The sequence below is a fragment of the Microchirus variegatus genome (genome assembly GCF_963457635.1).
Source record: "Microchirus variegatus genome assembly, chromosome: 7".
Classification (NCBI taxonomy): Eukaryota; Metazoa; Chordata; class Actinopteri; order Pleuronectiformes; family Soleidae; genus Microchirus; species Microchirus variegatus.
The window spans coordinates 20344012-20366228 of record NC_139808.1 but is presented as its reverse complement, the minus strand read 5'-3'; the positions used below and the strand labels follow the sequence as shown (position 1 = coordinate 20366228).

Sequence of the window (22217 nt, the reverse complement as noted above, 5' to 3'; positions counted from 1 at the left end):
CGGGCTCAAACGAATCAAGCACAGCTGAGCAAAGCACACTGTCAGAGGGGTCAGATGCAGGTGTGGTGATGAGAGCCCTTGTGGTAGCAACCTTATCAATGAAGAACTGCAGGAAGCTATTGCACATTTCAGGGGATTCCTCTGTGCACACAGGCTGAGGTGAGCCAAGAACAGACTCTATGGTTTTAAATAACACACGTGGGTTGTGTGAGTTTGATTCAATAATATTAAACAGGTGCTCTCTTCTGTCTCTTTGACAGTGCTCTGGTAGCAGCGCCAGCTGTCTTTTAGGATTTGGCGAGAAACCTGCAGCTTGTCCTTTTTCCACCTGCGTTCAGCTTTATGGCAATCCTGTCTGGCTGCGCGAGTTCTTGCATTGAACCAGGGCTCAGGTTTAGCTTTGGGCTGCACAGTTTTAAATGGAGCCACACAGTCCAGTATGGTTTGGCAGGAGGAGCGAAACCAAGAACTGAGCACCTCCGTGTTTGATAATAATTCAGAGGGGACACAGAGCTGGTTAAAGGCAGCAGAGAACTGACCGGCAGTGACAGAGTTAAATATCCTACGACAGCGAGCAGGAGCGGCAGATTTAACTGTAGCACAGGAGACAGCAGCTTCAAACAGTACCGGAAAATGATCGGAAAACACATCGTCACATATTTCCACATTTGACACAGACAGACCATGACAGAGGACGAGGTCTAGTGTGTGTCCACGTTCATGAGTGGGACCAGACACACACTGCTCTAAGTTAAAAGAGTCAATAAGGCTTAAAAAGTCCTTCACCAACTGTTTATCAGAACAGCACACGTGAATGTTAAAATCCCCTACAAGGAGAACGCGATCATACTTGGGCATAATTTCAGCCAGAAAATCAGAGAAGTCATTTAGGAAGTCTTTGTTGTATTTGGGCGGTCGGTAGATGACGGCACACAGCACCAGGTCAGAGCGACCCACCTCAAATGCATTCGCTTCAAAGCTGGAAAAGGAGGACGAGACAGCGCACTGCCTACAATTAAAGTCATTTTTATAAACAGTCGCCGTTCCTCCTCCACGACCCGATGACCGCGGGGAGTTGAAGAAAGAACAACCAGCCGGTAGCCGGTATTAAGTTCGATCAGAGGGCTGCACTCACCGGCACCGATCCACGTCTCTGTCACAAAGAACGTTTCCGCCGGGGAGGTGGAGCAGAGGCCCGGCACAGGTATGTCGGGATCCCCGCTAGTAGCTGAGGCACAGTTTTCTGCCCATTATGCTTGAATGCACATACTTCTCCGACATTTCGTCGAAGACTCAAAAGAGCCTGACGATCATACACCAGCAGAGACTCGATCTGGTTAGTGCCAAGGCCTATAAACAACACAAAAATCAACCAAAGTAGGAGCAAGAGGCGTCCAGCAAAACACAGCGGCGCCATGTGAAATTCTTTCTTTAAATTCTGGATATCACTGAATCCAGAATTTAAATGTGACGTGTCCTCCATCTTTGATGACACATAATGGTCTTTTTTATGACAATAATATAATACATTTCTAAAATATATCACCTTTAATGAAAAAGTGTTTTGTAATCAATTTTCAAGATTTCAAGAAAATTATCATAAAGTAGGAGTAAAACAAAACGCTTGAGTGACTTAAATGTTGCTGATGTCAGAGCTCTTTTCATGTCAATATTTACGAGGAGTTTCCCTCAAAGCTGTTTGCACTCAGACAGATAATCAGCACCCAGCTGCCTGATATTAACCCCACATGGCTGCTTTTCAATCAGCAATCACAACAGATCACCGAAATCAAAGCATACAAAGACACAAATGCTTTATTATAAAAGTGTTTTTTTAATTCATTTTCATTTAAGGCAATCCAATACAAAGCATATCACAACCCACCATATGACAATAATCATGTACAATAAAAATCAGTCCATAGGAATGTAGGGAGTCATGCAAATCAGAAAAATGAGAGAGAGCTATAAACAACAAATAGAAACTGTGGGATTAGACAATAAATTAAATTAATGTAAAAAAAAAAAAAGTGTCAGTTGTGACATGCTAGTTAGCTACAGTTTTTAACCACTAATGAAACAAACAAACAAAAGTATTTGGAGAACCAGGCACAAGAGAGAGAAAGTCCACAGAGTTTACGGCCACATTGGCTCTGACATGCATGTAATCTGGTTGGGCTGGTTCCTTTTTTTTTTGTTTCTTTTTTTTCTTCTTCAACTAACGGTGACACTCTCATTTTACCCGAGACAACATGCAGCCTATATCACGTAAACCGGGGGCTTCAGGAGGAGACAGAATCACCGTGATGACATGAGAACAGCAAGAGCAATGGCTTAGTCATACAAACTCCAAAAATAAATACTTAAATAAATAAATAGTCATCTTCAGTACCTTAATATTGCCCAAAAAATATATCAAAGATCGGCTGTACAACCCGCACTTCTCTCAGTGCTGACGGCATCTACATATGCAAACACTGGCTTTACATTCTAAAAGAAAATTAATTATTTTCACCGTTATCTGTTTCTTCTCGTATATGCTACACTTAGAGTGCTGTTTGCCATTTTGACCACCAGTTACTATTTTGTTTTTCTTCCACCTGAGAGCCATGCTTATCCACGTGGAATACTCTTCATTACAGAACTAAATGAGATGGAGCGACTGCCTTTTGTGTCATTAAGGCCTTTAGTTTGCTACATTAGACATTTGAATAGAACATTTCTTTATCCGGCTCACATTAGTTCTGCCTCTGCCTCTGTCAGTCGAAAAAGAAAACGAGACCTTTTACGGGCCATTATCATCAGCGTAGCATTGTTTTTGCATTTGTTCCCTCTCTACACCAGTGAGGGGGAACAGGATTACAGCAGTAAACAAACCCAAGTGAAACAGGGTAATTAGGAGAAGAACAGTGGCTGCAGTAAAAGAGCAGTAACGATGGAAACAATGTTGTTGTCGTTAATATGAAAATGTTGAATTGAGCTACACGTTAACATGCTTATAATGACGTTAAATTTCTGTACATATTGCTAATCCCTTTTATAGAAATGATGTATGGCTGCAATCAGTTTTATTCAACCTTTGCATGATTCTCATACATTTCGGGGACTCGCCCTCCCTTAAAAGTTATTTGCAGGATTGGAGCCCCATCAGAGACTTCTTTCAGATCGAGTGCAAACTGTCCTCAGTGATCCAATCATTTGTGGACAGCCTAGGACACCTGGCATTAAAATGCATCCAGGATCTTCTTTCCTCTACACGGATAAAATCCAATCTGGCTTCTCCACCCTACACGCCGACATCATGTCTGTTTGCAAGTACAAAATTGTGTTCTTTACTAATCTGATTGCACAATGTTTGTGTGTGTGAGTGACGAAAGAAAAATAGATGGAAAAGAAGCTCCAATGATCCAAAGCCCTACTTAAGCTGCTGTAACATGAAACAAGTTTTAACCGGAGGGGAAAAAAGCATTATATAGTGATCATCCTCAGGCTAGGGTCGTACTTTTCACATCCATGTGTCTTCAGATGTGCGCTAAAGGCTCATGTTTACGCAATTTTCGTCTGCTTTATGTCAGACTACATCAACAAACGTGGCGACCATTGAAGGTTTTTGAAGAAAATTATTAATACAAGGCAACAAATAGGCAACAAAGAAGATGATAATCATGGAAACTTGCTTGCCTGCCGTTACCCATGCAACAGCTCTCAAAGCATACAGGGACAGGATGAACTCCTCACAAAAAAATCACAGCTACTGGAATTTAACTTAAGATTGTGTAAGCATGTGTGGAATGCTAGACTGACGCGGACCCTCATTTTAGTGTCAAAAGAACTGCGGGTAAGTACGCTCAAGCAAATATATCAAGTTTGTCTCTGCAGACACAGAATGTGGTAATTATGACCCAGCCTAAAAAAGTGAAATTGCCACAAATCAGCAGATGTCAGCTGGCAGACTCTAATTCTTCCTATGGTCAGATTGTGGCTATGCGTGGAATGGTGCATTCAGCATGGATTGGGAGTGTTCTGACCTCTACCTAGGATGATCTGCCTGTGATTGGATCACTCAGGATGGATGGTAATACCAGGTCTAAACAGGGTCTAAATACTGTGTACCTCTGGCTATTTACTCTTGAGGTGACATTGAAGGTTGCTGATCAATGGAAACTGGCAGTTTTCAAATGAAATGGGAGTCTCTGGGTCACAGAGGAGGAGTGTTTGAGAGAGTTGAGACCCATCTCCAGTCTCCTCAAACCATTTAGCAGCATTGGGATACCGTCCTGCCCCAAAGATTGCTGTGTGTCAGGTGTACCAGAGTTTTGTAATCCTGGTCATGTAGACTCAGTGCCCTGTATGTTTTAGCTGCTTCCCTTTTCCAACACACCTGATTCAAATGGTCAGCTCGTCATCAAGCTCTGCAGAAGCCTGATAACCAGTTCTGTTCATCTGAATCAGGTGTGTTGGAGAAGGGCAACGCCTAAAACTTGCAGGGCAGTGTTCCCTGAGGACCAGGTTTGGAAAACACTGATCTAAAACATGCAGGGCGAGGGGTCCAGATAACCAGGATTGAGAAAATACGGATTTATATTGTAATTATCTTAAAAATTACTTGCATACATTTAACACAATTAGATTTGTATGTAATGCCCCAATACAGATAGGTCAGGTCATCAAGGTTAAGTAATAACCCTAATTTAAGGCCCTTATTATATCTGTCTATGTAATGCTATAGTATGACGTTACCAAACAATGGCAACAAAAGTAGTTGCCTTAACTTTTAATAAAGTAAATACCCATAGTTAAAATAATAGGTTTTTTGGGCTGTTTTCCCTATAATCCAAGTTTAAATAGTATTAAATATATGTTCTGCTATATTCTCTTCCTCTTATAGGTGATAATATATTTTGTTTAGTACATTACAAAAAATGAGATAAAAATTTAAGAGCTTTAAAAGGTTAAAAGTGGTGATGATTAATTAGATAATGCTGTTTTTGTGCCACATCCTCTGTGAAGGGAATGTATCTATACTGCATGAGAAGCAAAAACATGCCCATTTCAAACCATGTTTCATAAAAGACACAAAGATATTTGACTTGCATGAATGAATTTGGTACTTTGTTTAGGAAACAATGACTAGCAGCAATCAGAATTATTAAATAAGATAAACCTGGTAACATCACCATCATTCTTAATGTAGAGATGAGTTGTGCTTTATTATGTAATCACCTAGAGATAATGAAGACTACTTCAAAATAATAATAATAAAAACAATGTATGATATCTAAAACAGATCTATCAAATGTCCATGCCACTCTGAATAACATTCGAGAATAAATATACTGGATATGGGTAATTAAATCCTCATACAACATGCTCCTATAAACATTTACCTAATAAAGAAGATAGGAGGCAACACCTCATGGTATGAAAAGCCTGATTAATGTTCAGTGTAATAAGCTGTAAACTACACACCTGTTGTTTTTCCAGAACTGATGTATTACCAGAAATGGACATAATTCCCAGATATATATATATTAAAAAAACTAATTACAGAAGGGAAACAGTGCCTAAAATATCACTGTATATTAGGCCACACAAACGACTGACGAGCAAGGCTCAGGTTAAAGATCACATGTCCTGATATACTTAGAGAAACAACCACAGACAGGCACGAGTTTTAACCACAACATGATCTTTTAGAACCAACCTGCTGTCAAATTAGACGTGAAACAGTCACTGCCTCGGTGTCGATTAAAAGACTGCGGCCTCTCTCCGAGAGAAACCAAAGCAATGTGTCACAGAAAAATAAAAAACCAGACAGAAACGCTGCTCCAACAGTCACTTTGTAGGACACAGCACAGACGTCAAACACCACGTTCCTGGAGCTTCATCTCCTGTTCGCACCGGAAACAGGAGGTTCAGGTCCCACTGGACTCTGAGTGGCTGCTGCATGCGGTCAGTCCTAGGTGAGAAGAAGAGTGGGGCATGTGGGTGTGGGTGTTAGATTTGCGTGTGGTGGTGTGTGTGTCCGGGCGGCGTGTACGGAGGTGGAGCTGGGTTGGGTTTGATCCCTCGGCTCTTCATGTAGGAGATGAACTGGTCGGGGATTTCTGCGAGCACATCTTTGGCGAGTCGTGCCATGCTTAACACGTGGTTTCCCGTCCGGTCCATGTAATCTCTGAAAGGAACAAACTGAGGGGGAGAAAAAAGACAAGACACAAATGTACTTGTCAATATGTCAATGCATACAAGTTGGTTTCAGGAGCAATGGGATATAGATTAAATAGATAATTCCCATTTAAGTAAAGCTTTGCCAGCTTTGCCAGCTAATCCCAGGTTCTGGTTTCCCCTCAGGAGCGACAGGAAAATACATTGAAGTAGAAGAGGAAATTATATTTATAAATTTAAGCTTAGCCTTTACGAATATGGTGCTTTATGGATTATTTATAATACCATGTAATTTTTCCACATAAATACACAAATTACTACTTGTACTAACTGGCATTACAATGTATAGATGTTTTGTAAGATAATACAGTGACCAAAATATAGATACTGTGAAATGCATACATTGGTAATGATGAGGCAGAGTGGATACAGTGTGCTATAGTAGGGGAGATTTGAAAGCTGGGGCCAACACACTGCATGGGGGAGGTAATATATTGCAGGGACAGTTTAAGGAAATATAGTCGGGTTACTGAAATGTCTTTGCTTATGGATATTTATGTATAGCAATAGGGAAAATAGCAGATAATATAAAAACATAGACCACATAGTAATAATAATATGACAATTCACAAAATACTGTTTAACCTCAAACTAAGTAAAAAATTATTCTTTCTTGTTGTGTCTCAGTGGATTTTTGTCTCTGTGTCCTTGGTCTCTACATCTGCAGTAAAGTATAAGTTGCTTTCATGCTGTAAAAAGTGACCGATCACCTGAACGATGTCTCTTTCTGCCAGTTTCCCCCGGGATGAGATTCTGATGTCATCACCGTCCAGCTCCACCATAGCTGGAAGAAACGGCAACAAGAAAGACACACACACATTGATTTATTACTGCTATAAACAGTTTGGTTTTATATCTCATATTAAAGCCATACATTCGAGTGAATGCGAGGATGTTGGGCTGACAATGTCTAATCAAGTAATAACTCCTTTATTATAGTCTCTCCGTGCAATTTAGAATAATCAGCACCTAACACTGCAAACCCAGCAATTAACCTCAGCTATTACTTTTACAATTATGCTTACATCTACCTACGCATTCCTGCCCCGAGTGACTCAAATGAGTTTGTACAGCAGTTCTCTCTTGAACGTGTCTCTGAATCAATGCCACAGAGGTTAGTACTAGTACTGTGTACATTAATTAAAATCTCAAATATTAGCTGATATATAATTATTTTTCCACTGACTAATAATGCTGGAGACTTTAAATTATTACTTTTGGCTAAAATGTCATCTTAGATTTGCCTCCCTCTGCAGCATAACATTTCAAGAATATCTGATAATTATGAGCATGCAGTAGTTGAAAAATGAAGGGTTTGTGTACCATCGAACTCAGCCTGTCCCACTCCAACTATGATGATGGACATGGGAAGCTTGGCACCCTGCACACAAAGCAAAACAGAGGAAGTGAAGAAACACACAAGTACACATGTACATATACTGCAGAAGAAGCTGTGCCAGTGTCTGGGCAGATTCACGCTCACCCATGTAGGTTACAATCACACTAATGTTCTTTACCCCCCTTTGATTTGCTTATTGAAACCTTTTCTCTAAAAAAAACAGGGTGAGCGAGAAACAGAAACTCAGAATAATACGATTTTAAGGAACATATTCATAGAAAAAAACAAAACATATTTTGGCTACTGCTTTCCTTATTCCAGGTGTTTTGTGTCAATAAATCTAATTTAATGCCTCCCTGCTGCTTTCTTGGGTTGCCCCCGAATGCTAGTATCGGGAATAAAGCCCAGTTAGTAGTAAAGAAAAAAAACAATAGCCATCTATTACTTATTTAAAATACATTTCACACAAATAATAAACTGTATAATGAAAACTATGTCCTCAGCCTGGACTGAAAAGATGTCAAGCTGCAGAATGAAACATATTTTGTATCTACATAGTCCATTAAACTGGTCAGGAAAAAAAATAGAAGAAGAAGTGAAAAAGACAAACATGTTACAGTGTATTGCACCAGAGGACACGACGGCATGTGTGAGCCAGAAGAGGAGGTAGAGGGAGGAGGTGCCAGCTTCAGTCAGAACAGCAACCGTCCTCCATCACCTGCCCAGCCACTCCTAACCACACCACAGGTCATAGAAGAGCAGGGACTCGCTGCACTCTCTGCAAACAAAGGCAATGTCTAAAGATAGAGAAGAGTCAATCAACGGAAGCGACAGGAGATCTCAACATTTATGAAATATGTGTGTGTGGGCGTTGAGCAATAGCTCTGATATTACACTTTATTGACTTTCGATGGAATTGCACCGTGAGGATGTGAGGTCCTTATTGTTATATATAATATGTAACAAGACTGAGAGTCTGACGTCAATCCTAGCAGCTCTGTGGGAATTTACAGAGATGTGGGGGTGATTCAGATTCAGCTACATTTCAAGGATGTTACATCATCCCACTTCACAGAGGGAATGGTCCCGGGTCCTTCAAATTCCGTGTTTTTTGTCCACAGCGAATTTTAACAGGACACGTGATGAACAAATTCCCCACAAGAGAAGATTAATTTTTGAATGTTAAATTCACCAATGTTTTTTGGGAAGCTCTGCATTAAAGATGTATGCTTTAAGTTTTACAACCTCTCTGAGAGGGGAAGTATGCTTTTTAGCTTGTTTTTGAAGAATATGACTAATCATTTTGCAATTCAGCATGAATTGAATAAAAAAACAATGCTATAACACACACATATATATATATATATTAAGAGTTTCAACTTGCTGAGGACCACTAACTAAAAAAATAACTAACTCCTCTAGTCCTTAATTTTATCACACCTTCCTAATTTTTTACACTCCATCCAGTTTCTACCTCCACATGAGTTGCGGGGGTCGCTGTGCCAATCCCAACTGACACAGGGTAATAGGTGGGGTACAAACAACCATTCACTCTCACTCACACCTACGGTCAATTTAGAGTGTCCATCCATCCATCCATTATCTACCGCTTTGTCCTCCACCAGAGGGTCGTGGGGGGTGCTGTCCTATCTCAGCTGACACCGGGTGATAGGCGGGGTAAACCCTGGAGTTCAGATTAATTCTGTCTGTGTGCCTGATAAATAAATATCCCTAACCCTAAAGGCCACATTATACTTCTCCGACTGCGTAATGCGTTATCCGACTGCATAACCACGGAGACCCCTCGAGCCTTCATAGTTCACCGTCATGGTGACAGATACGCACTGCAATTTCCCACCCGATCAGTAGGGGTCACTACGCAAGGTTGTTGTGCTTTTGGCTACAGTGAGCAATGGCGTCCGAGAGAGAAAGACTGTTGTTGTTAGTGGCCGTTTCTCACTTTTCTGTGTCACGGGAACGCAGTTTTAAGATAATCTGAGGCGAGAAATTGGCCATTTAGTCTAAACATGTGCTGTGTGTATTAAGATATGACGTATTTATAGTTTGATCAGAGCGGTGATCAGCTCTGCCTCTGTGGACGCTCGGTGCTAACTGTGAGCCGGCACAGAGCAGCTTAGCTCGGCCTGTCCTGAGGACCAATCACAGCCCTTGCCATCTCCATTGTCCCTTGACAAAGTGACGGACACTTAAAAATATTTTGTGCAACAATCTCTCCGTCGACGCAGAGGACTCTGCGTAACCTACGGAGAGCACTTTACGGAGGAGTATGAATCGGCCTTAAGCCTAACCACTTTTATTAATTTGTGATTGTCCTTGGGATCTTGGTAAAAGTCAGTCTTTGTAATTTTCTTTGGTGAGACAGAGATCTTGCTATTTGCATTTCCCAGACATCATGTCTTCATTTGCTCTCTCTTGCTCTCATGTAAACAGTAGAGAAAGACAGTGGACAGTGTCCACAACAACACCAGTAACGACTCCACGTTTTATCTGCATAGGCCTAGTCTACGTACATCAAGCAATGCAGGGCATGAAATAGTCATCAACTTAACTTCTTTGTTGCACAAAATTCAAACACTGTTAATTACCTGTGTCTATTTAGGGTGACTTTCAAAAACTTTCAAGGACCTAGAAATTCATCAATTCACTAATTCTTCCACGGAGGCTCACAGGGTGTTGTTGGCACATAGAGACAAACAGGCCTTGAATTTTTTTCAAAGGAGTTCAAGGATCTCAAGGAACTGTGGGAACCCTGGCTGATGTTACCACGCTAAAACTGAATACAGCGGTTTTGATAGTTTGACTGTTACTGAGGTGATTTCCTATTATTTCCAGCTTGAATGACAGTTACTGCATTGCACCCTGACAGGCCACGCTGGTGATTGTGTTGTTGTAATGTCTAGATAGATGGCAACATAAAAGCTCAATGCAAAAAGCCCTCTATTATGTGTAATGAGTTTCCTGCAGTCATGTGTCTCCACAAAGCTCTTACTACAAGTGCAGTTATATCTCCAGCAAAAGATAAATGTACTGTGGCAAATCAGGCAACCTCTTATTGCCACGGGGATGAAAGCAGCAGCACATCAGCACGATTATCAGTGTTCAGCATAACTCCCCTCAGTGCATGTCCACCCACGCACATGCACGCACAAACGTACATTCGCAGATGCACGTGTGTGCACGCGCGTATCGGAGACACACACGTACACACACACGCACACACACCAGAACTTCAAATGCAACCAAAAATAACCTGGCAATCCACGATGTCCCACTTTTGCCGTCCTCCCGTCACCCTGACTGTCAGCCGAGATCCCGTCTCATGAGACGACAAAACAAAGTGTCAGTCAACACTCATTACTGCAGCGGCTTACACTGAGTGTGCTGCTTAAAGCTAAATGTCATGCATGTGCATGCTTTGATGGCTCTGTGCACTTGTATACGAGGCTGTACTCATGTATTCACTCATACATAAACAGGTGGATATGTGTTTGGAGAGGCAGCTGTCTCGTTCACATGAAGGTTAGCTGGGTCACAGGCATATCATATTTTTAGTGTATTGGTCTAGTTTATGTAATAACTTATGATCACCATATATCATCTTGACAGATACGCTAGTATTAAATGTCAGACCTGCAGCCATAATCTAATGGGGAGCTATGGATTTGGTGCCATTGCTGTGCAACTGTTAAAAAGACTTCTACAGAACTGCTCTTTAGTCTCCCTTCTCTGTTAGTGCTTTCAGACAGACACCATTTTGGCTCTGTCCTGGAGCCAGATCCATGGTGCTTTCTGGTGAACAAGCCCACGATCACACTAGTTTGGGAGGATGTTACTCCATATTACTCAGGCAGAAGTAAACACAGCGGCTGCACTTTTCCCTCCATACTTCCTCTAATTCCTGCTCATCTTAACAACCCTGAATATGACACACCCACTGATGATGTCAAACTGGAAAAGAGTCCTGCCGGTGTGAAAGAGCTATGTGTGTTTCTGCTACGAGGTCCCAGCTGTTTAAAAGTTAGTCATGGTTTCCGTAAACATGCTTTGAGTCTAGCTAATGCTGCCAATGCTGAAAAAAGCATCAATCCAAACTGAGACCGCATTCAAACCTGATATTAACATTCATCCTGAGTGATCCCGTCACGGATGGTCTTAATGCTCTCAATCCGTCCTGAATGAGTCCTCATATACAATCACAAAAAACACATTCTAAAGGGATTTGGAGACGTGTGTGCCCACATTCCTGAACATTCATTAACTAATTTCAGTGTGAGACAAATCAGAGATTGACTCCTCAGCTGAGTCAATCTCTGATTTGTATTTTTTTTACTCATCAGTCAATAAAATTTGGATTGGGCATTTCAGGATTGGTTTTAGATGCATTAGCTTTAAAATATGGAGTTCCACAGGGTTCTCTTCTAGAACACTTTCATGCTTCCAAATATACCATACCATAAAAACACTATATTGCTTGCAGATGACACAATTGTACCTCTCAAACCTTCACTGCTAATGAAACAAATCAATTAGGCAACTTCCACAGCTGCATTAAAGATATTATTAACTGGATGATATTAAACATAGCTTAATCATGACAAATCTGAGTGATGGATCATGACTGAAAGAACAAGATCGAGGGTACAAATTTTTTTTTGTTTTCTGGCTGGGGTCTCCCTTGGAGATAGGGTGAGAAGCTCAGCCATCGGAGAAGAACTTGGAGTAAATTCACTGCTCCTTTGCATGGAACTAACTCTTCTCTGTTTACCAGCTTTGTCACATCATAAAGAATGAAACACTAATTACCATTTCTGTGCAGATGACACACAATTATAGCTCTCAAACCTTCAATGCTAATGAAAATGAAATGGCCAACTTTCACAGCTGCACTGCATATTAACGATGACATCTCATCCTCACATCATCATCATCATCATCAATCCCTGTGAAAATCTGAACTTCAATAAACATATTACTTCTCACAAAGAGAGGACGTAAAAGCCCCGAAAGACAAGTAGAAGAGGAAAGAAAGAGAGAGAAAAAAAAAAATCAAAGGCAGGAAAGGACTTTGTGATAAAATGAATATGGAGATGGAGCAGCAGATGGAGATGAAGAGATTGAGACCTTAGAGGGGGGTGAAGAGAGGGAGAGAGACAGCAATAGTCATTGTATCAGTGAGTGAGGGAGTCTCATATCTTCACAGAGAGGGAAAGGCAGTAGAGGGACCCAGGCTGTGAGCAGAGGGGGGATGCTGAGATTGATAGTTATATTTCTGTAGTATACAAGATTATGTTGTGATTGATAATCCCCCATTTACTCTGCTACATACGCCTGTGTTACTGCAGAGGATTGGGGGGTTAGAGCCTGATATCGGGTTTGTGGGGAGAGCAGCATGTGCTCATGCTCATCACAAACCACAGATACACAGAGTGAACTGCTAAATTCATTGTGGAGCTTTGGGTCAAAACCATAAAAGCACTATAATGTACACTTCAGTATCAGTCGATGCTGCCTCGATCTTCTCCAGCCACTGCCGCTGCTGCTATAGGATAATTAGCAGGGAAAAAAAGAGTGTGTGCGCCTCACACCAGCCCTGGCCTCCCCTCACTGGCTTCCTGTGGGCTTTTGCATTGATGTAGAACATGTATTTACTTACTTTTAAAGCTTTAATTGGCCTGGCCCCAACATACGTTTCAGGATCATTAAGCTGGTATGTGTCTGCTCGACTGCTGAGATCAGCCGATGGATCCCTGCTGCTCACTCCCAAATCACAGGGTGACGAAAGGAGATCGAGTCTAAGCTATTAGAGAAGTCTGCCTATTGATCTCAGTCACACATAGCATCATTAGGTTCTTTTGAAGTGCATTTTTAAAATCTTGTGTTTTTTAAAAGAAAGATTTTGGATTCTTTGTATGTGTTTTTATTCAAAGTCATCCTTTCAGGTGTCATTTTAGTCACATTTGCTTGGTTTACACCATTTTTGTTTTACTACTTCTTGTTGAGGACGATCATTTTCGTAACATTGTTAAAACTTCTTGTTGTCGTTATTCTGCCTCCATCTGATAATATTTGTATTCTGCGTAAACTGCGTTTGTGTGTATACAGTGGCAGCGCAGGGATGGGTGGGGGCAAGAAACTGCATGGACTTTTCTGTGGACAGTTCTTGATGTTTTCAGTCTTACTCCAATCTATTTGCAGTTGTCCCACTTTACTAGCTCATTGATGCTGTTGCCTATATCTGTCTTGACATAAATCATGAATCACGTCCTCTGTGCAGCACAGGAATTTTGCTGGGTGACATATGATCGAAAAAGAGATTTAATATCAAGGGACTTCCTGGTAAAATAAAGGTTAATTAAAATTCTAAACACAGAGCTGAGAAAAACGAGTCGTGGTGATGGGTAATGGACTTTTGTGTGTATGTAAAAGTTAGATGCTATAGTTATATATATATATATATATATATATATATATATATATATATATATATATATATAAAGTAGAACAATGCTGTATAAAAGTGTATTATTATTATCATTATTAGTGAATTACTGTTTAATGTAATTCTCTGGTCAGAAATTCCGGCTACATAAGAGCTGGAGGACCTACAAAGATTCTGCATGTGCAAATGAAAACCTACAGAAGTTCACACACTCTTGCACATTCAGGTTTCCTCTCGCTCCATCTCCTGCTCTTTGTTGAATATACCCTCAGGCATGAATAGGTATGAGGAAAGGCTTATATAACCTCAACACTGTGTCCTCCCTCACCCAGGATCTGTAGAGAGTAGCAAGGAGAAGCAGTTGAAGAGATGAGCATCAGTCAGGGTAGAGACAGTGAGACAGAGCAGCAGGCAAGATCTTAAAAGGAAGGTGTGGCTGTTCTAATGTTTTGATTAACAGTCGCAAATTCCCTTTAAATCCAGTCTGCTGGGAATTCTGTGCCAGCGGCAGTTGGCTGAAGAGGACGGTAGAAAAGTCCAAGAGAAAAGAAAACAGACACACCTTCTGTTATTCAAAGCTGTGAAGGGAAAAGAGTTTTGGGCAAAGCTCAGAGGAATAAAGCACAATATTTAAAATACAAAATCCATTTAAAAACTATGTTCATGGCCTTTTTCAAGTGAGATACAAACACATCTTTGCCCTTTTGAGAAAGTAGAGATCGATTCACAATAAGAAAACAAACATCCCTCGTGCCTTGAGGAACTTTGCTGTAACTTTCAGGCACATTTATTTTAGAATTTATGAGGTTTATGAATTGATCTTGAGAAATTTCAACATGGACACGCGAAACATAAAAGAAAAAAATTAACTTCACATAATGTAAACACCAATTATTGGTGTTATGTTTACTTTTGTGTAGTTCCTGTATAATTTGTATAAGAACTGAAGGGTAAATTGATTATGTGATTATATGCTGTTTCATGAGTTTTGGAACAGAAACTTTCGTCATCAGCATAAGGTTGGAGAGACTTTCACAACGTTTGCTTCAGTGTACAGAATAAATTCCACAGCACCATTCTCTTCAAAGGTATTTCTCTTTCTTATTTGGCATATTTTCCTTTGTAGGAAAGCACAGAGTGTTTTTCCCTTTCCCATTCTTACATTTACGATAGCCTCTTTGGTCTGGGCCATGTCGGAGATGACGCCGTCTGTGATGATGAGGAGCACAAAGTACTGAGAGCCGTCCTGCACTGCTGCTGCGTACCTACACACACGTTTACACACACACACACACACACACACACACACACACACACACACACACACACACACACACACACACACACACACACACACACACACAAACATTCTGTTTAATCTCTTTAATACAAAAACAAATCTGAACAAAGTAAGTATGTGGTACACTCCCCCCACACACACATGCAAATTAAATAAACGTTGTCTTCACTACAAGCCTCGTGAGCAGCCACTGATTCATGAGGCCAAACAATCCAGTTTAAAACAAAATCGGATTTGATTCACACCTTTGTTGAAATCTCCTCCCTGCTTCACTTGACCTATTTAAATGTAAAACACTGATGCTGATTGTGGATTCATTCAGCAGTGGCTCCCTGCCACAGCTTCAAAGGCGCGACTCCCATTTTATTTATCAGAATGACATTTTTAATTAGAGACCGAGCGTCGGCGTAATCAGATGGAGGATTGTTTGGCCACGGCTCGACAAATGAGACGGTGAGGGAAGCAGCGTGCGGTGGGTGTGTCGTGTCAGAGGCTTGAAACATCAAAACTCAAACCATGTCCATGTCTGCACAGCTCGGAGCAGAAGGATCTGCTGTTCCGGAGAACCGGTGTTTTTACGTAACCGGACCGGGTTCGGAGCGGGATCTCGCTGAGCCCGAGATTATAATAAAACACAGCGTTTTCAGCAATGGCTAAACTGTTTGTTTAGAACCTTCAGGGCTTCATAAACAAGGTAATGATGCAGATACACACTAAAAAATGGCGTTAATTGGAACTTCCGGTCTAGGTCCGCTTTAACTCTGAGTGATATGTAAGTATTTGTTTTTGGCTATAGGCCGACATGCCACTTTTTGATAGCTGTCAGCATATTTAAATCCATATTCAGGCATTCTTATCTGTGTCTGGAAGGACAGATAGCTAAACAATCCCTCATGTGACATTTTGTCTTTGATAACTTGAATCTTGGAGAACATCTGCGATGATATTAACATTTATGCAAAGACGACGACTGCATGAAAACTGATTATTCCACGACTGTTGATGTTTGTATGGGAAACGGTTCAGTTTATGGCGTCAGACAGTACATTATTCTCTCTGAACAGAAACACTGTCAAATCATAAAGAAAGAACAACAACTTACAAAAAAACAATCAACATAATTCACTTAGGGAAAATAAGTGGACAGTGGAAATATTTATCCTTAGCATCAGGACTTTGAAAAGAGTGTGGAAAGAAGTGTTTTTTGAAGTAACAATCACACAAACTTGGAGGAAAATCATCTGCGTACTTTGAAGATTAAAAAAAAAAGAATTCTCTTCAGATTGGCCAAAATATTCAATAAGATAATCACTTCTTGTCCCCGCCTACCTCTGCGCTGGTGCTGTATACAAACAACGCTCCCTCAGACATGTCTGATAGTATTGCCTGACAGAGCTTGTTTTCCAATTAGAGGCATAATAATAGCATAAGAAAATAATTCAACAAAGGTTACAGGCTGCAGCTTTAATTTAAACATAGTAATTAAAACAGTGTTATAGTTACGTGAAGTTATATTACTTTGCCACTTTCTCTCACCTGGCAACATGGTTCACCACCGGAGCGAAGTTAGTCGGCCCGTACAGCTGCACTGTCTTTAAACTCTGGTGATACGCCTCTAAGATGCCTTCAATACCATTGCAGTACGGATTTTCTATGTTCCCATTCTGGAGAATAAAAAAAACATAATCAATTACATGGTTAGGGTAAATACTTAGGGTAAAACAAGAAGCAGAAAGATCTTAATTAAACGCAAACTGGCTTAATTTTCATCCACAAATTATGCAAATTAGAAATAATCAAGTGTTGTGGTTTTTGGATGTTGGGGGTAAAAGGCATGAAACAGCCTTGATACATTGCCATGGAACAGATTAATCCGAGGTGAAATGAGAAATTAGTTGACTTCACCAGGGGAAACTCATGTGACACGCGTCCATCAGGGGGCAGTTTGGCGCCAAAACCCAGAGCAGGGAACATCTTGTCACTGTCGTAGTCCTGAATAATCTCCCCGACTGCCTTCAGTGCCATGGCGTAGGCGTTCAGCTGGTACGGGTTCATGTAGTGCAGGGAAGTGGACTGAGAGGGGTTACCTGTTGACCCATCAATCAATCATGAGGTCACTGTGGCATAGAAGGTATAAGAGAAAAGACACACTTTCTGCAATGACATGACAATTTGCATAGGCTATTGTTATTTCACTGCAGTAAGTGATTACAATTAACAGGATTTCTGTCAGGTGGAGCTGTCATGTTCAGAGATGATTAATAATGAATGTTCTAGCAGCAGGTTTGAACCATAAGGTCAATCCATCAGCGCGGAGGAGGAGCGTTAGTGTTGGCAGTGAACACCTCTGAATGATGAATTAAGTGAGCATCTAAAAAGACCTTCAAATTTACCTTATACGATGACTTTTTTTTTTTTTATTAAACATCTACATTTCAGAAAACAAAAGTGAAAATCATTTATTAATTCCAATGTGGTTCATGTGGGTGTTGGCAGCCAAATCAAACATTTTTTTACAAGCTGTCATTGCACTAAACAGATACAGGTGGCACGTATTTAATTACTTGCTATTTGAATCTGTGCTGTTTTCCTGATCAGTCTGTGTACTCACACGGTGTAAAATGAAGTAAAATCAGATTAGACAGGATTAAGATATATCCTCATTAGCCCTATGGAGGGGAAATATGTGGTACAGCAGCACAGTATAAAGTACAATGAAAAACTGATACTAAACTTAAAAATTCAATAGTAGCATGGGATAACATGTATATATCAAGTAAAAAATATGCAATCCTACTGTATTATATACCTTTGTCAGCTTGTTTAAATCAGGGTTAAAAACATTATTGTTTACAGCAGCTTTCTAATATTACCAATTTTAACCACTTTCACTTTCCTTTTTAATGATTTTAATAATTTTAAAATAATGATTTTAAATTGCATTATTTTTTGCGCGATTTTAAGTTGTTTAATGTTTTAAATTGTTGATTGTTGATGTGTTTAAATTTCAAATGATTTTAAATTACAATTTCTGCTTCATTTTGAGATGTTTTAAATGGTTTTAATTTCTATAATTGATTTTGTAATTGATTGTGTTTTAATTTCAAATGTATTTCCTGCCTGTAAAGCACTATGAATTGCCTTGTGTAAGAATGGCGCTATACAAATAAACTTGCCTTGCCTTTTTCAGTGATGCACCTACTTCAGGTTATGCACAGTTTTTACAACATGGAATCCATGGAAATCCACATTTTTTATTTACTATAATAGATACTTTTTGTAATTTTGGAAACCTTTTTCATGCTTTGAGCTGCCTTTGAAAAATCCCTATACAATATATACTTTTAAACACTGCACTCAGAGTGAAATGCCAGGACACATCAGGATGTGAACCAAAGCTCATGATTCCACACACTGCTCCCCGATGTTATCAAACAAGGTCTTTCGTTGTAGTTTTGATTAAGATAGAGACCCCTAGTGGCAGAAATGACATACTCTGCATTTATGAATGATACATATCCCTATAAAAAGTGCACATTGTAATAACAACAGTTGTGATTTGATAAACAAAAGTGTGTTGTGATCCTGCTTATATACAATGGTATGCAAAGGTTTGGGCACCCCTGTAAACTTTCATGATTTTCCTTTATAAATCATTGGTTGTTTGGATAATAAATTTCAGTTAAATATATCATATAGGAGACAAACACAGTGATATTTGAGAAGTGAAATAAAGTTTATATGATTTGCAGAAAGTGTGCAAGAATTATTTAAACAAAATTAGGCATGTGCATAAGTTTAGGCCGCTTTAAATCACACCACAAATGTTCAATAATATTCAGGTCTGGGGACTGAGATGACCATTCCAGAATGTTGTATTTGTTCCTCTGCATGAATGCCTTAGTAGATTTTGAGCAGTGTTTAGGGTCACTTTGTCACTGATTCCTGGACATTGTTCTCCAGAATCTGCTGATATTGAGTGGAATCCATGCAACCCTCAACTTTAACAAGATTCCCAGTCCCTCCACTGGCCTCACAGCCCCACAGCATGATGGAACCACAACCAAATTTTACTGTAGGTAGCAAGTGTTTTTCTTGGAATGCTGTGTTCTTTTTCCGCTATGCGCCTTATTTTGCCCAAATAACTCTATTTTAGTTTCATCAGTCCACAGCACCTTATTCCGAATGTGCTTTAGCATACCATAAGCGACTGTTTGTGGCGTGTGCAGATAAAAGGCTTTTTCTGCATTACTCTTCCATACAGCATCTCCTTGTGTAAAGTGCGCTGAATAGTTGAACGATGCACAGTGAAACCATCTGCAGCGAGATGATGTTGTAGGTCTTTGGAGCTGGTCTGTGGGTTGACTGTGACTGTTCTCACCATCCTTACCCTCTGCTTATCTGAGATTTTTCTTGGTCTGCCACTTCAGGCCTTGACTAGAACTGTGCCTGTGGTTTTCCAATTCCTCATAATGTTCCTCACAGATGAAATTGAGAGCTTAAATCTCTGAGATAGCTTTCTGTATCCTTTCCCTAAACCATGATGTTGAACAATCATTGTTTTCAGATCATTTGAGAGTTGTTTTGAGGCTCCCATGTTGCCACTCTTCAGAGAAGATGCAAAGAGGAGAAACACTTACAATTGGCCTCCTTAAATACCCTTTCTCATGATGGGAATCACCTGTGTATGAAGGTCAAGGGTCACTGAGGTTACCAAACCAATTTTGAGTTCCTATAATTAGTGCTAAAGGTATTGAAATCAATAAAATGACAATGGTGCCTAAATGTATGCACATGCCTAATTTTAATAATTCTTGCACACTAAATCCTATAAACTTTATTTCACTTTATTGTGTGAAATCCGACATGCCACAATCAAACAACCTTACGCACACACACACGCACGCACGCACGCACGCACACACGCACACACACACACACACACACACACACACACACACACACACACACACACACACACACACACACACTCAGAGAGCTTGGTGTTAGTATCCCTTACCATTAGATGCTGTGAAATCGATGGCCACCGTGAAATTGATCTGTGTCCTAGAGGAGAGGTGGAGGGAGAGGACGTGGATAACATTTAATGACATATAACAACTAACAACATGCCAAGCCTCATTAAAGTGCAGTGTTCTTTCACACACTGTGGAAAACACAGAGACACAGACACAATTGCTGAAATCCAATACCATGTCATATACATACATAAAGGAGACATATTATACCATAATTCTCCAAGTTAACCTAGTTCCCTGGTGTCCTAATGAACATGTATGTGACATGCTTTGGACATGCTTTAGCGCTTTATCCTTTGGTCAAGGATAAAGCACCATAGCAGTTCAATCACTCTGCCAAAACAGCCCTGTTCAGAACATTCTATTTTGAGTGCCTGTCTCTTTAAATGCAAATGAGACACGGGAAACTACGTCAGCGTCACTGAGGCTCCGGCAGCTAACAGCAGTTAGCATTTGGAAAAGCCATCATTTGTGAAACGAAAACGTATCCACTGGACACGTAAATCCTCTGAGGCTGGAGGTTTGTGTAGGACTCTGTGCTGCACTGTGGAGCCAAGAATAGAACACTTTGCCGACTTCCACTCTCCTGGATACTATTGCCCTCAAAGCGGAGCTCTGCGAGACAACACTTCCAGGAATGTCTCATTGTGATGTCCCAGTGAGTGCAGAAGTCAACGTCGCATGTTTTATCTCTTGTAGGTGTACCACAAAAAAATGACGTCATGAATGAGTCATCTTTTTTCACACTTTGCCTACTGATAGGGTCTCCAGTCCCAAATATAAGTATAACTATGATTAAAAAGTTAATTTTGCATAATATGTCCCCTTTAAGAGTGCTGACTACAAAAGTCAACCATTTGATAAAACATAAAATGATTCCCTTACACTTGAACAATAGAGCTCCAGTGGCTGACATCAAGCTATAGTCCCAATCAAAACAACACCAGCTTGGCAGGAAGCCGGCAGGCTGGCCATATTCATAAAAAGTGAACATGGTGGGTAGCTGTTGTTCCCCAGGATACCAAAACAGTCGGGAGAGCATTATTCCAATATCACCACACAGTTTTTATCACTGCCATAAAAACGTGCTCAAAGCGAGCATAGAAGTCAGAGCAATGGGAATCCATGTTGTGAAGAACAAAATCAAAACTTCTGAGCTTGGGTAGCTCGTTTATTTTACATTATTTTACTGTTATGTGTTCTCTGAAGTAGGATGAGGGAAAATTTATTAAAAACTATAAGATCTCGCAATACTGCAGTATTACGACTGAATAATGTCCACTACGGCTGAACTCCGACAGCTTGAAACCATTAATTTTTGCAGAAGCTATCACATGGTAGATCAGCTTAAATATATATCCAGAGTCAAAGGTTCAATGCCCCAAACAGACCAGGAGAAGCTCATCCATGCTTTCATCTTTGGACTCCCCACAAGGAGCATTAAACAACTTCTTCAGAACGCTGCGGCTCGAATTTTAACCAGAACAAAAAGATCAGATCACATTATTCCAGTTTTAAAGTCTTTACACTGGCATCCATTCACATATAGAATAGGCTTTAAAGTTCTGCTGCTAATCTACAAATCACTAAACGGTTTAGGTCCAGAATACATTAATGACATATCAAAAGAATATACACCTCTTATATGACTTAGGTCAGATAGTCGAGCCCAGAGTTCAAACCAACTATGGTGAAGCAGCATTATTTAGTTGTTATGCTGCATGAAAGTGGAACAAACTACCAGTGGAACTGAAATCCGCATCAAAGATGGACAATTTTAGATTCAACTTAAAAAAACACTTATTTTCTCATATGCTTATGACTGAGCTTTTTAAAGTTTAATCTGCTGCACTT

At 40.2% G+C, this 22217-nt stretch overlaps 1 protein-coding gene across 2 annotated transcripts in view; it reads right to left on the bottom strand.

Annotated features, from left to right (window-relative positions):
• Nucleotides 1-5997: 5997 nt before the first annotated feature.
• cpne5b (copine Vb) overlaps nucleotides 5998-22217 on the bottom strand; it is a gene marked incomplete at both ends in the record, with an annotated part of 168184 nt that continues 151964 nt past the window's right edge. For both annotated transcript variants that reach the window (XM_083892908.1, XM_083892907.1), the window contains 7 exons: nucleotides 5998-6189; nucleotides 6936-7009; nucleotides 7549-7606; nucleotides 15187-15289; nucleotides 16861-16988; nucleotides 17230-17411; nucleotides 20345-20391. In XM_083892908.1, coding sequence (XP_083749034.1) covers nucleotides 5998-6189; nucleotides 6936-7009; nucleotides 7549-7606; nucleotides 15187-15289; nucleotides 16861-16988; nucleotides 17230-17411; nucleotides 20345-20391 — 784 coding nt within the window. The remainder of the gene's footprint in view (nucleotides 6190-6935; nucleotides 7010-7548; nucleotides 7607-15186; nucleotides 15290-16860; nucleotides 16989-17229; nucleotides 17412-20344; nucleotides 20392-22217) is intronic.